Genomic DNA, 15,506 nt, shown 5'->3' with positions numbered 1-15,506 from the left:
CTCTCTCTTCCCCCAGTCTCTTTCTCTCTCTCTTCCCCCCAGTCTCTCTCTCTCTCTTCCCCCCGTCTCTCTCTCTCTCTCTCTTCCCCCCAGTCTCTCTCTCGCTCTCTCTCTTCCCCCCCCAGTCTCTCTCTCTCCCTCCCCCGTCTCTCTCTCTCCCTCTCTCCCCCCAGTCTCTCTCTCCCTCTCTCTCTCTCTCTCCCCCCCAGTCGCTCTCTCCCCCCCAGTCGCTCTCTTGTCCCCCCGTCTCTCTCTTCTGCCCCCCGTCTCTCTCTCGATCCCCGGGCCTCTCTCCCCCCCAGTCTCTCCCTCTCTCTTTCCCTCTCTCTCTCTCTCTCCTTCCCACACAGACAGACAGACAGACAAACTCATTTATATGTATAAAAAATTATTTCTACTTTTTTCATAACAACATGCCCTCAAAAAACGCTCGGCACTGCCGGGCACTCCAGCTAGTTAAGAATAAAACTGGACGGACCACCCAGCATCGACCTTGGCACACCCAGCCCAATCGACCCTGCAAGGTCCTCCTCACCAACATCTGGGGACTTGTGCTAATATTAGGAGAGCGGTCACACAGACAGTCATACTCACAGAATCATACCTTTCAGCCAATGTCCCAAATTCCTCCATCACCACCGGCAGGATAGACCCACCAGGTGGCACAGTGGTATACAATCAGGAATACATTGACTCTGAACCCCATGGCTTCAGGTCAAGTATGGGCAAGGAAACCTCCTGCTGATTACCACCTACTGCCTTCCCTCAGCTGATGGATCAGTACTCCTCCATGTTGAACACCACTTGCAAGAAGCACTGAGAGTAAGTAGCAAGGGCACAGAATATACTCTGGGTGGGGCACTTCAATGTCCATCACCAAGAGTGGCTCGGTAGCACCACTACTGATGGAGCTGGCCGAGTCCTGAAGGACCTGCGACTTGTGGTGAGAGAACCAACACGAGGGAAAAACCTACTTGACCTCGTCCTCACCAATCTACCTGTCGTAGATGCATCTGTCCATGACAGTATTGGTAGCACAGCACAGTCATTGTGGAGACGAAGTCCCGTCTTCACACTGAGGACATCCTCCATCGTGTTGTGTGCCACCATGCTAAATGGGATAGATTCAGAACAGATCTAGCAGCTCAAAACATGGCATCCATGAGGCGCTGTGGGCCATCAGCAGCAGCAGAATTGTATTCCACCACAATTTATAACCTCATGGCCCGGCATATCCCTCACTCTACCATTACCATCAAGCCAAGGGACCAACCCTGGTTCAATAAGGAGTGTAGATGAGCATGCCAGGAGCAGCACCAGGTGTACCTAAAAATGAGGTGCGAACCTGGGGAAGCTGCAATACAGGGCTACATGCATGCTAAAAAGCGGAAGCTATAGACAGGGCTAAGAGATCCCACAATCAATGGATCAGATCAAAGCTCTGCCACATCTCAGGTCAAGATGCTGCCTGAACTGCTGAGTATTTCCAGCATTTTTTGCTTTTATTTAAGATTTGCAGCATCCGCTCGCAGTGGGAAGAGGAAGATGCAGAAGAGGAAGACACAGAAGAGAAAGATGCAGAAGAGGCAGACTTAGAAGAGGAGGAAGTGGAAGAGGAGGAAGTGGAAGAAAGGATGCTACCCAGACAGCCCCTTTTTGGCTGGGATATCTGGGATGGAATCACCCCAGGAGGATGAGCAAACTCACCACGGCACCGTGGTACAGGGGGCCATTCAAGTGGGGGGTGTAAAAAGGAATGTCGTAGTGGTAGGAGACAGTACAGTTAGGGGGATAGTTACTGTTCTCTGCAGCCGAGAGCGTGAGTCCCGAAGGCTGTGTTGCCTGCCCGGTGCCAGGGTTAAGGACATCTCCTCAGGGCTGGAGAGCATATTAGAGTGGGAAGGGAAGGATCCAGTTGTCGTGGTCCACATAGGAACCAACAACATAGGTAAGACTAAGAAAGAGGTTCAGCTGAGGGTGTATGAGCAGCTAGGGTTTAAATTAAAAAGCAGAACCACAAAGGTAATAATCTCTGGATTACTACCTGGGCTACGAGCAAATTGGCATTGGGTCAATAAGATTAGAGAGTTGAATGCGTGGCTGAAGGGTTGGTGTGGCAGAAATGGGTTTCGATTCATGGGGCACTGGCACCAATACTGGGGAAAGAGGGAGCTGTTCCGTTGGGACGGCCTTCACTTGAACCATGCTGGGACCAGTGTCCTGGCGAATTGAATAACGAGGGTTGTACATAAGGCTTGAAACTAAATAGTGGGGGCGGGGGGGGGGGGGAGGGTTCAAGCGAGGGAAAATTTAGAAAGTTAAAGAGAAAGAACAGGGCAATAGTGCAGGGTGGCGATATGGGCAATGAAAACCAGAGTATGACATGAAGGGACAGAGTGTACAAACATAAGAGTGCAGCAGCAAATAAGGTCAGAGTAGGGAAAAATAATAAAAGGCAAAATTAAAGGCTCTTTATCTGAATGCACACAGCATTTGTAACAAGATAGATGAATTGACGGCACAAATAGAAATAAACGGGTATGATCTAATAGCCATCACAGAGATGTGGTTGCAATGTGACCAAGGCTGGGAACTGATTATTCAGGGGTATTTGACATTTTGGAAAGATAGACAGAAAGGAAAAGGAAAAGGGTAGCTCTGTTAATAAAGGATGAGATCAGTACAATAGTGAGAAATGATCTTGGCTCGGAAGTTCCAGATGTAGAATCAAGTTGGGTGGAGGTAAGAAATAGTAAGGGAAAGAAGGCACTGGTGGGAGTAGTCTATAGGCCCACTAACAGTAGCTACACTATAGGACAGAGTATAAATCAAGAAATAATGGTGGCTTGTAAGAAAGGTACTGCAATAATCGTGGGCGATTTTAATCTTCATATAGATTGGACAAATCAGATTGGCAAAAGCAGCCTTGAGGACGAGTTCATAGTGTATTCGGGTCAGTTTCTTGGAACAATACAGCCTCAAAAGTTCCTAATTTCCTCCAGTTTCAACTGATCCTGGCAACAAGTACGCTCTATGGGGGTGATTTTCATTCAGAAGCCAGGAAGGAACCGGGACTACAACTTTCGGGGTTGTAGTCCCACCTCCGTCGAGATGTGGCCAATCCACGCGATTTTAACTTGATTGACCTTGTTGAGCCTGGCCAATTAAGGGCCACCCGGCAACAGGTGACATCACAGACTGGAATTTCATCTGTCAAGGCATATCAGTGTTTCACAGCTGTTTGAAGCTGTCAAACACTGACAGTCTTACTTCTAACCTGAGTCATTCTCCACAGACTCAGTTAGAAATCTCACCGGCACAGAAAGCTGCAGGCTGTCACTTTTGACAGTTCGCAGCCATCCTGCTTTCTGTGCCGGTTAGATGATGGACTCCCGAAACCTAGAGGAAGGAAGGCTGAAAAGGTAAGTACAGGTACTTTAAACTTCTTTACACACTTTAGACACACCAAACACACTTACCTTTGTACTCATGCACCCATCACTCACCTGAACACCGACATCTCGAACCCTCCAAGCCCTTCAACCCGACTCCTCTAACTTGGCGTGGTTTGGAGCCGTCGGGAATCCCAAACTTCAAGCTTTAAAATAGGGATTTGGCTAAAAACTGCCTGTTAACTACCTGTTAACAGTCAGTTAATTGGCACTAATCCCATCCCGCCTTGGGTAGACGGGTCCCAGTGCGGGGCGGGAACCCGCCTCCTTTGAAACTTACATGGAGGCAGGTTGGGGGCGGGATGGTGTCGGGACCCCGAATTCGGGACTTTAACCCCCCGCACGCCTCCAATCCCGCCTCCACGGGTCAATGAAAATCGACCCCTATAAATCCTGTTCTAAGTTACCATTAGTCCCTTACAGGCACAATTTCTGGAACTTAGGCCACCAGTGCCACTAGACCTTAAATTTAATTACCTCTTTGGGGACATGGTGGGCAGATTGCAAGTACAGCCAAAATGCAGTCGCAAACTCGGACAAATTGATTTAGGGGCAGAAAGCCATCAGAAATGGATTCCACCCCATATGTTGCCCAATTGTAAGCCCCAGATTTGATGAAAATGCCAAGTAAGTTTGTGGCCCAGGTTTTGAAGCTCTTAAGTACTTTCTGGTTTGTTACCATAGAAACATAGAAGATAGGAGCAGGAGTAGGCCATTCGGCCCCTCGAGCCTGTTCTGCCATTTAATGAGATCATGGCTGATCATCCAAATTCAGTACCCTGTCCCTGCTTTCTCCCCATATCCCTTGATCCCTTTAGCCTTAAGAAATATATCTAACTCCTTCTTGAATATATTTAATAAGTTGGCCTCAACTGCGTTCTGTGGTAGAGAATTCCACAGGTTCACCTCTCTCTGGGTGAAGAAATTCCTCCTCAAGGGATAAGGGCTTACCCCTTATCCTTAGACTGTGACCCCTGGTTCTGGACTCCCCCGCCATCGGGAACATCCTTCCTGCATCTAGTCTGTCTAGTCCTATTAGAATTTTATAAGTTTCAATGAGATCCCCTCTCATTCTTCTAAACTCGAGCGAATATAAGCCTAATCGACCCAGTCTCTCTTCATACGTCATTCCTGCCATCCCAGGTATCAGTCTGGTGAATCTTCGCTGCACTCCCTCCATGGCAGGAACATCCTTCCTCAGATAAGGCAATCAAAACTGCACACAATACTCAAGGTGTGGTCTCACCAAGGCCCTGTACAACTGCAGCAAGACATCCTTGCTCCTGTACTCGAATCCTCTCACTATGAAGGCCAACATACCATTTGCCTTCTTAACCGCCTGCTGCACCTGCATGCTTAACTTCAGCGACTGGTGCACAAGGACACCCAGGTCTCGTTGCAATTCCCCTTTTCCCAATCTATTGCTGTTCAGATAATAATCTGTCTTCCTGTTTTTGCCACCAAAGTGGATAACCTCGCATTTATCCACATTATACTGCATCTGCCATGCATCTGCCCAATCACCCAACCTGTCCAAATCCTACTGGAGTTTCTCGGCATCCTCCTCACAGCACACACGCACACCCAGCTTTGTATCGTCTGCAAACTTGGCGATATTACATCTAGTTCCCTCGTCTAGATCATGAATATATATTGTGAATAGCTGGGGTCCTAGCACCGATCCCTGCGGTACCCCACTAGTCACTGCCTGCTACTCGGAAAAAGACTCGTTTATTCTAACTCTTTGCTTCCTGTCTGCCAACTGGTTCTCTATCCAAGTCAGTACCTTACCCCCAATCCCATGTGCTTTAACTTTGCACGCCAATCTCTTATGCGGGACCTTATCGAAAGCCTTCTGAAAGTCCAAATACACCACATCCACTGGTTCTCCCTTATCTATTCTACCAGTTACATCCTCAAAAAATTCCAGTAGGTTAGTCAAGCATGATTTACCTTTTGTAAATCCATGTTGACTTTATCCGATCCTGTCACTGTTTTCCAAGTGCTCTGCTATTACATCTTTTATAATGGACTCTAGCATTTTCCCCACTACCGATGTTAGGCTTACCGGTCTATAATTCCCCGTTTTCTCTCTACCACCTTTTTTAAATAGTGGGGTTACATTAGCTACCCTCCAATCCATGGAAACAGTGCCAGAGTCTATAGAATTGTGGAAGATGACCAGCAATGCATCTACTATTTCTAGGGCCACTTCCTTAAGTACCCAAGGATGTAGATTATCAGGCCCTGGGGATTTATCGGCCTTCAATGCCGTCGATTTCCCTAATACCATTTCCCTACAAATACTGATTTCATTCAGTTCCTCCCTCTCATTAGACCCTATGTTCCCCGACATCTCTGGAAGGTTATTTGTGTCCTCCTTTGTGAAGACAGAACCAAAGTATGTATTTAATTGGTCTGCCATTTCTTTGTTCCCCATTATAAATTCCCCTGATTCTGACTGCAAGGGACCTACGCTTGACTTCACCAATTTTTTTCTCTTCACATATCTATAGTAGCTTTTACAGTCAGTTTTTATGTTGCCTGCAAGCTTACTCTCATATTCTATTTTCCCCCTCTTAATTAATCCCTTTGTCCTCCTTTGCTGAATCCTAAACTGCTCCCAATCCTCAGGTTTGCTGCTTTTACTGGCCAATTAAATGTCCTCTCCTTGGATCTTATGCTATCCCTAATTTCCCTTGTCAGCCACGGTTGAGTCACCTTTTTTGTTTTATTTTTATGCCAAACAGGGATGAACAAATTCTGTAGTTCATCCATGCGATCTTTAAATGTTTGCCATTGCCGCTCCACAGTCAACCCTTTAAGTAACGTTCCCCAATTCATCCTAGCCAACTCGCGCCTCATACCATCGTAGTTTCCTTTATTTAAATTCAGAACCCTAGTCTCTGAGTCAACTACTTCACTCTCCATCTTAGTGAAGAATTCGATCATATTAGATCGCTCCTCCCCAAGGGGCCTCGCACAACAACATTGCTAATTAATCCTTTCTCATTACATAATACCCAGTCTAAGATGGCCTGATCTCTAGTTGGTTCCTCGACATAGTGGTCTAGGAAACCATCCCGTATACGCTCTAGGAATTCCTCCTCCACAGTATTGTTACTAATTTGGTTAGCCCAATCTGTATGTAGATTAAAGTCACCCATGATAACTGCTGTGCCCTTATTGCACGCATCTCTAATTTCCTGTTTAATGACATCCCCAACCTCAGCATTACTGTTTGGGGGTCTGTATACAACTCCCACTAACGTTTTCTGCCCCTTGGTATTTTCTCAGCTCTACCCATACAGATTCCATATTATCAGAGCTAATATCCTTCCTCACTATTGTGTTAATCTCCTCTTTAACCAGCAATGCTACCCCACTCCTTTTCCCTTTTGCCTGTTCGTCCTGAATATTGAATACCCCTGGATGCTGAATTCCCAGCCTTGGTCACCCTGGAGCCATGTAATTCCAATTACATCATATCCGTTTACATCTATTTGCACAGCTAATTCATCCACCTTATTACGAATGCTCTTCGCATTAAGACACAAAGGCCTAGAAATTCAGTATAGCCACTTTTGGGGCGGAAAAGTCGGGCGGCCGCTAAAGTTTGCGCCCGGCGCAAAGTCGAGGCCACTTCGCCGATATTCAGTAGCTTCGCCCTAAGAGTTTGCTCGAGCGCTAAAACTGGCATTCCACAACTATCTTTAGGCGCAAAGCCGGCGGTGCTGAGCTAAACCGCCGAGGCCGGGCGCAGCGCAGGTGCGGTCATTTCTTGATTAACAGCAGACACCCTGGCGCCGGCCAGCTCTTAAAGGGGGAAGGGTCGAGTTCGTCTGCTGCCACGCCCTGGACACTGCAGCCCTCCAGCTAGGCCTAAACACTGCTGCTGAACAGAAATAGCGCCGGGAAAGATGCAGAAGGCCCGTGAATGAGCGCAGCACTTCTCTGGCCATGATTTGGAGCTGCTGGTTGGGGCTTTGGAGAGGAGACGCAAACACCTGTTCCCGGACAGTGGGAAGAAGCCTGCGACCAGCGTCTACAGGAAAGCCTGGAGGGAGGTCGCCATCAGGGTGACAGCCAACAGCGAGGTCCCCAGGAACTCTGTCCAATGCAGAAAAAAGTTCAATGACCTCACCAGGATTGTCAGGGTGAGTACCCTTTCCAGTGTCCTCCTCATCCTTGCATGTGCACCTCACATTATGGGCAAAGGGACCTGAAAGCCCTAATGGCCAGCCCTCATCCAGCAGCTATGGGACTGGCATGAACATCAATTGCACATTCTGCACTTTCCACACTGGCCAAGCTATTCGACCATGGGAGGCAGTGCACACCAGATCAGGGCTCCACACTGGCCAAGCTATTCGACCATGGGAGGCAGTGCACACCAGATCAGGGCTACACACTGTACTTAGAGGCCGTCCTTTCTCTTGCAGGCCAAGCTGGCCCATAATCAGAAGAGCCGGACTGAGACCGGGGGAGGCGGTCCCCAGATCCAGCAGCTCACTGACCTGGAAGAGCGCGTGGGTCGCCTCATGGGAGCCCGGGTGATTGGCCCCGTTGCCAGTGGAGATGCCGACCCTGTTCTGGGCACCAATGGTAAGGACATCACCTTTTGGACCTCTCTCGTCCCACTTGCGCATCAGATCTTCATCCTTTGCCACTGTCCGACCAATGCGCTGAATGCCACCACTCATGCCTCCCTCGCTGACGCCCTCTCCTCAATCTAAAGCTACTCTTGTCCCTTCCTGCTTTCAGATGGTGAGGAGGAGGTCCCTGAAGCTGCCACTGACAGCCCCTCGGAAGGGGAGGAGGAGGAGGAGGAGGAAGAGGAAGGCGGCCCATCAGGGGAACCCTCACCCGCGCCAGGGGATGCCAATGTAGGGGACACGTCTTCCCTGGAGGAGAGCGTGGGGAAAGTGTTGGAGGGGAGTGTCGCTCCTGGGACCAGTGGCGTGCAGCAACGCAGGGGGTGTGCGGTTGCTCAGCGGCCTTCTTCCCAGAGGGGTGTAGTTGCTGGGCCCAGTGGCACCAGCAACGCGGGAAGGGTCGGCCAGCTCGGCGGCCTTCTCCCCAGAGGGAGAGTCCGGCCTCCAGTCCGGTGACGGTCAACTCCGAGGAGCTGCGCCTCCTCGATCAAATGTCCGTGGACTCGGAGCGCCGGCACACCGAGCTCATGGGGGTTGTGGCACGGATGCCTGAGGCCATCGAGTCCCTGGCTCATAGTGTGGCTGAGTTCGGGGCCTCACAGGCCAGGAGTTTGGAGCTATTCGGGGCAGCACAGGACGCGAGTCGTGCCGATTTCGTGGCAGCACAGGCAGCGAGTGGGCAGGTGATCAGTGGTGCCGTGCAGTCACTGGCTGGTCTGATGCGGTCACAGACCAGGGCAGCACGGGCACTCACTGCTGCCACACTCGCTGCGTCAGCCAGGCATCGCCAGGACACTCGCCGCGCTGTAGCAGCACAGCGGTCTGTCGTTCGGCACATGGCAGCGCATGCTGCAGTGCGGGCCCGGGCGAGTGCCAGTGTGTCACTTGACCAGCGGCGGCCTGCCATACGCCAGCTTGCCCCTATTCCTCCAGCCGCCACTGTCACTCCCCCAGTGGAGCTGCCACGAGATGCTGGTCCGACTGATGCTGGCCAGCCACAGCTGCAGCATTCACCAGCCGGCCCCTCGAGGCCCAGACCTCGTCTAGGCCGACCCCCAAGGGCATCTGCCTTGACGACATGTGCCCCTCAGGAGCCTTCCCCCAGCCTTGCAGCAGCCAGTGGGCACGGTTTGAGGAGGAGCAGCAGGGCGGCCAGGGGCCGCCAAAGGCTGGACAAGGAATCGCCCTCGCGGGCCACAAAGTAGAGGGTGTGGACAAATGTTTGTTTATATTGGGATGGTTGTTTTGTTTCTGGGGATGGTTGTCTTGTTTCTGGGGGTGGTTGTCTTGTTTCTGGGGATGGTTGTTTTGTTTCTGGGGATGGTTGTTTTGGTAAGGCCGAGGATGAAGGCCATTTTTGTTCAAATGTTTTGTTATTCCTCCCCAGGTTGTGGGAGTGACTCATGTGTGTGACTGTTTTTTGGGGGGTGTTGTCTGTTTTTGGGTTTCATGTGGGAAGGGCCCTGAGTTTGTTCAATAAAGCATTTTATTTATTCATATTGTCCATGTTTGATCTTTGAAGTGTTTGTTGCCTTAAGCGGCTGAGTGCTTGCGGAGCGGCTGCATTCATGTTCTTTCATTAGCACAAGCCATTCCCTGACAGGGGGCCTAGAAGTGACGTTCAATAAGCCGCCGACGGGCGGCTCTTGGACCTTGTGCCTCCCTCCTGGCCTGGTACTCCTCCTCCTCCTCCTCCTCATGCTCCTCCTGCTCCTCCTCCTGAGGTGGTGCTCCAGCGTGAGGTGGCAGTGCCTGAGTCCTGCGGATAGCCAGGTTGTGCAGCATGCAGCAAACGACCACGAACTGGGAGACTCGCTCCGGCGAATACTGCAGAGATCCGCCGGAACGATCCAGGCAGCGGAACCGTTGCTTGAGGACGCCAATTGTTTGTTCTATGATGTTCCTAGTCGCTTGATGGCTCTCGTTGTATGCCTCTTCAGCAGGGGTCCTGGGCGCGCGGAGCGGGGTCATGAGCCAGGTACACAAAGGGTAGCCTTTGTCCCCGATAAGCCATCCTCTTGGGTGAGGCTGTGCCTGGAAGATATCAGCCACAGTAGTCTGTTGCAGGATAAAGGCATCGTGGCTGCTGCCTGGAAAGCGGGCATTGACAGCTAGGATGCGCTGCCTGTGGTCACACACCAGCTGTACGTTGAGGGAATGGTAGCCCTTCCGGTTGCGGTAATCCTCGGGATGGTCCAGAGGTGCCCGCAAAGCCACATGCGTGCAGTCAATGGCGCCCTGCACCATGGGGAAGTCCGCGATTCTTGCAAATCCCACTGCACGCTGCTGCTGCCTCTCCAGGGTCATGGGGAAGGAGATGAATTGGCGTCTCCTTCTGAAAAGGGCATTGGTGACCTGGTGGATGCAGCAATGGACGGCGAACTGGGATATGTTAGCAATGTCCCCAGCAGCTGATTGGAAGGAGCCGGTGGCATAGAAGTTCAGAGCCACCGTCACCTTCACTTCCACCGACAGAGACGTCCTGCAACTGAGCTGTGGACGCAGATCTCTGTGAAGCAGATGGCAGATCTCTGCAACCACCTCCCTTCTGAATCGCAGCCTCCTAACACATTGCGCGCCAGTCATGTTGAGATACGAGACCTGCTGGCGGTATTGCCTGAGTGGGTAAGGCCCACGTTGCCGACGCCTGTTGCCCCCTCTGCGTCTAGCCAGGGCTGCCCCTCTAACCCAGCGTCTGCGAGCCCTTCCGACATAATCCTGAAACTCAGCATTGGCACTCCATGCAGCCCCCATAATATGCTGGCAAACAATGAGATATCAGTGAAGGCGAATTGCAAAGCTCTGGCCTGAAGCCAAAAATACCTGTCCTAGTGTTGGCCCAAAGCAGTAAGCTCCCATCCTTGGTTTTTTTCAAAAAATCCATTGCACAAGAGTGATTGCTGCAAAATGGCAGCCCTTTATAGTGCAGGGTAAGTGCCCTTTAATTTGCGCTCCCCGCGGCCCGCTTCGGCTGTGCACCGTTCCACTCCACAGTCGTTAGGGCCGCCCGGCGCACAATGGGCCGGCGCGACTTAAGTTCCGGTTTGGGGCGCCCAAAGGGCGTTGCACGAGGAAATGACGTCATAATCTGCGCGCGCAGCAGGGCGCGCGCAAAGACTTTGCGCCGGCGCTAAATGTCTACTGAAGTTGGGGCGAGGCGCAGATCGCGCTGCGCCCGGGCGCTAAGCGCCTAGCGCTCGAGATCTACTCCTCCTAAGGCGCTAACGGCTGGCGCACGCAACTGAATTTCTAGGCCAAAGCCTTTAGGCTTTTTTTTAACACTCTTAGACCTTTTAGAATGATTGGGCTAGAAATTCAGTAAGGCCCCGCCAGCTTTGCGGCCAGTTACCGCCCAAAGAGGGCTTCTGCGCCAATAGAGGAGTTTGCGCTGATATTCAGCACAGCGGTAATGGCGGCGGTAGCTGTTAGCGCTGCGCCGGCACCGATGACGTCATCGGTGTGCGCAGTGCCCCGGTTCCGCCCCGATACCGGCCCGACCCCCATATTTAGTTGCGGCCACCTCATCCGCAGCGGCCGCAAACAACGTTCTGCAACCGTGGCTGTCCTGCAGCCTTAGTGGCGCTGGTTAAGGCGGAGGTGCGGCCGGCCGCTTTTTCGGCGGCCGCCTGCCCGCACCTCCTTCCCCGGCCTCCTCCACCACCCCCCCCGCGGCATTGCCGGCTGCTTTCCGCGAGCCCGGCACTTCTCCGTGGTGCCGGGCTCATTTGCCGGCATTATCAAGCGGCGATCTCCCCGTTGCAGGCACCTCCCCCTTAAGAGAAGGAGGAGGCCTGCAGTACCGCAGCCTGCCACTCCGCAGCGGGTGGCGCAGCGGCACCTACAGCGCTGAAATTCAGTTTCAGCGCCCCAAGCGGGGGCGGGCACACCCTGTAATAGCGCCCGGTTCCGACTTGGGGCGCAGAAACTGAATTTCTGACGGTCGCAACTGGCTCCGCGCGCAGCGCTAACTTTTGGGCGCAAGCGAGCTGGCGGGGCCTTACTGAATTTCTAGGCCATTATTTACTGTAGCCCTGTTTGATTTACACCCTTAATTTCTTTGCCTTCCACTTTTGCTTTTCTCCTTCCTGTCTTTTGTTTCTATCCTTGCTTCCCTTTCCTCTGTCTCCCTGCACAGGTTCCCAACCCCCTGCCATTTTAGTTTAAACCATGACCAACAGCGCTAGCAAACACTCCCCCTAGGACATCAGTCCCGGTCCTGCCCAGGTGCAAACCGTCCAGTTTGTACTGGTCCCACCTCCCCCAGAACTGGTTCCAATGTCCCAGGAATTTGAATCCCTCCCCCTTGCACCATTCCTCTAGTCACATATTCATGTGAAATATCCTTCTATTTCTACTCTGACTTAACAAGTGGCACTGGTAGCAATCCTGAGATTACTACCTTTGAGTTCGTATTTTTTAATTTACCTCCTAACTCCCTATATTCAGCTTTTAGGACCTCATCCTGTTTTTTACCTATATCGTTGGTGCCTATATGCACCACGACAACTGGTTGTTCACCCTCCCCCTCCAGAATGCCCTGCAGCCACCCCGAGACATCGTTGACCCTTGCCCCAGGGAGGCAACATACCATCCTGGAGTCTCGTTTGCGGCCGCAGAAACGCCTATCTATTCCCCTTACAATAGAATCCCTTATCACTATAGCTCTCCCACTCCTCTTCCTCCCATCCTGTGCAGCAGAACCACCCATGGTACCAGGAAGTTGGCTGCTGCCTTCCCCCGATAAGCCATCTCCCTCAACAATATCCAAAGTGGTATATCTGTTTGAGAGGGGGATGGCCACACGGGACCCCTGCACTAGCTGCCTGCGCCTACTACTCTGCCTGGTGGTCACCCATTCCCTTCCTGCCTGTGCAGCCTTTACCTGCGGTGTGACCAACTCCCTAAACGTGCTATCTACGATATCCTCAGCATCGCAAATGCTCCAGTATGTATCCATTCGCAGCTCCAGTGTCACAATGCGGTCTGTCAGTAGCTCCAGCTGGATACACTTCCCGCACACATGGTTGTCAGGGACACAGGAATTGTCCCTGATTTCCCACATAGCACAGGAGGAGCATGCCACGGGGCCGAGCTGTCCTGCCATGACTTACTCTTTAATTAATTTAAATTAAATTAAATCAAATCAATACCACTAATTACACTACAATTAAATGATATACTCAAGGGCCCTTGGTTACTAGCACTCCCCGATACACAACAGAGACCGTAGAAACTATAACCACAAAAATGAAGACTGTCTAAATTTTACAAACTATTAATCTTAACTGTCAAACTATAGAGTAGTATAAATACTCACATGGCCGTACTCACCCAATCAGCTGCTTCCTCTTGCCCGCGTCACTTTTTGAATCGTGACGTGGCTCTAGAATGCCGTCGCTGGTCTGTGAGATTGGTAAGCCTGTGTAAAAAAGCCCGCGAAAGTGAGTTTAAGTACTCACTGTATCGCCGCTCTCTGCTCCTCCCGACACTGGCCTCTGTAAAAAAGCCCGCGAAAGTGAGTTTAAGTACTCACTGTACCACCTCTCTCTGCTCCTCCCGACACTGGCCTCTGTAAAAAAGCCCGCGAAAGTGAGTTTAAGTACTCACTGTACCACGCTCTCTGCTCCTCCCGACACTGGCCTCTGTAAAAACGCCCGCGAAAGTGAGTTTAAGTATTCACTGTACCGCCGCTCTCTCAACTAAACTAATAACAGTCAGCAGACAACTGACATTTAAAACTGTGTTACAAACTGTGCTTTGTTCCAATAGGGTACTTGTTAAACCTGGGTGATATTTGAACATTAAAATGTATTTTAAAACTGTCATTAGTTTAAATACTTCAAGATATTGCCAGGTACATTGTAATAAAAACTTATTTAGAATAACAAAAGGAGTCATCTAAAGGCAATCACAAACATTGGATTAACTATAACATAAGCAAACCTGATGAGTTGGAACAATTCTAGCTTTTTCTGCAGGAGTCCAGGTATGGGTATGTTGAATAATTGAAGTTCTTCCTGACTGTTTAGACGGTTCTGCTGATTTGGAGGCAGTGGATAAACTGTTTTTTCTAACAGGCGTTGAAGGTACTTCCCACTTTGATGCACTATCACTGAGGTTCTTCAACATGGAATTTAACTCCACTTTCTAAAATGGAAAGCATTTACAAATAATTACTATAGAGAATAATGGATATCTGGGAGTGATTCAACAACTTGCATTGATATCATAGAATCATAGAATGATTCAGCGCAGAAGGAGGCCATTTGGCCCATCGTGCCTGTGCCATCTCTTTGAAAGAGCTGTCCAATTAGTCCCAATTGCCTGCTCTTTCCCCATCGCCCAGCAATTTTTTTCCTTTTAAAGTATTTATCCAATTCCCTTTTGAAAGTTATTACTGAATCTGCTTCCACCAACCTTTCAGGAAGTGCATTCCAGATCAGGGGAATGGCAGTGTAGTGGTAATGTCACTGAGCTAGTAATCCAGAGGCCTGGACTAATGATCCAGAGACGTGAGCTGGGGAATTTAAATTCAGTTAATTATATAAATCTGGACTGGCCTGTATGTGACTCCAGACCCACAGCAATGGACTCTTAACTGCCCTCTGAAATGGCCTAGCAAGCCACTCAGTTGTAACAAACCGCTACGAAACACAATAATAATAAGAATAAAACCGGACAGACCACCCAGCATCGACCTCGGCACCGGCTACGGACACGGCAACGGCACACCCAGCCCAAGGTCCTCCCCATCAACATTTGGGGACTTGTGCCAAAATTGGGAGAGCTGTCCCACAGACTGTCTGACATAGTCATACTCACAGAATTATACCTTTCAGCCAAACTCCTCCATCACCATCCCTGGGTATGTCCTGTCCCACCGGGGCGGTGGCACAGTGGTATACAGTCGGGAAGGAGTGGCCCTAGGAGTGCTCAACATTGACTCGGACCCCATGAAGTCTCATGGCTTCAGGTCAAGCATGGGCAAGGAAACCTCCTGCTGATTACCACCTACCGCCCTTCCTCTTCTTCTTAGGCAGTCCCTCGGAACCAAGGATGACTTGCTTTCACACTAAAAATGAGTTCTCGGGTGACTGATGAGTCCAATGCGGGACCTACAGTCTCTGTCACAGTTGGGGCAGACAATGGTTGAAGGGGTGGGTGGGTTGACGTGTGCTCCTTCCGCTGTTTGCGCTTGGCTTCCTCTTGCTCCTGGTGAAGAGACTCAAGGTGTTTGGCGCCTTCGCGGATGCGTCTCCTACACTTTGTGCGGTCTTGGGTCAGGGATTCCCAGGTGTCGGTGGGGATGTTGCACTTTTTCAAGGAGGCTTTGAGGGTGTCCTTGAAGCATTTCCTCTGCCCACCTGGGGTTCTCTTGCCATGTCGGAGCTCCAAGTAG

The 15,506-nt window shown here is 50.8% G+C and overlaps 1 protein-coding gene across 4 annotated transcripts in view; it reads right to left on the bottom strand.

Moving 5' to 3' along the window:
- sycp1 (synaptonemal complex protein 1) overlaps positions 1-15,506 on the bottom strand; it is a 698,098-nt gene that overhangs the window by 65,433 nt on the left and 617,159 nt on the right. For all 4 annotated transcript variants that reach the window (XM_086011629.1, XM_086011633.1, XM_086011630.1 and 1 more), the window contains one exon: positions 14,051-14,254. In XM_086011629.1, coding sequence (XP_085867755.1) covers positions 14,051-14,254 — 204 coding nt within the window. The remainder of the gene's footprint in view (positions 1-14,050; positions 14,255-15,506) is intronic.

This window comes from Somniosus microcephalus, chromosome 18 (genome assembly GCF_052327205.1).
Source record: "Somniosus microcephalus isolate GS21.2 chromosome 18, FLI_Smic_1.0, whole genome shotgun sequence".
In the NCBI taxonomy this organism is placed as follows: Eukaryota; Metazoa; Chordata; class Chondrichthyes; order Squaliformes; family Somniosidae; genus Somniosus; species Somniosus microcephalus.
The sequence above is the reverse complement of the archived record's forward strand: the minus strand, read 5'-3'. Positions and strand labels throughout refer to the sequence as shown.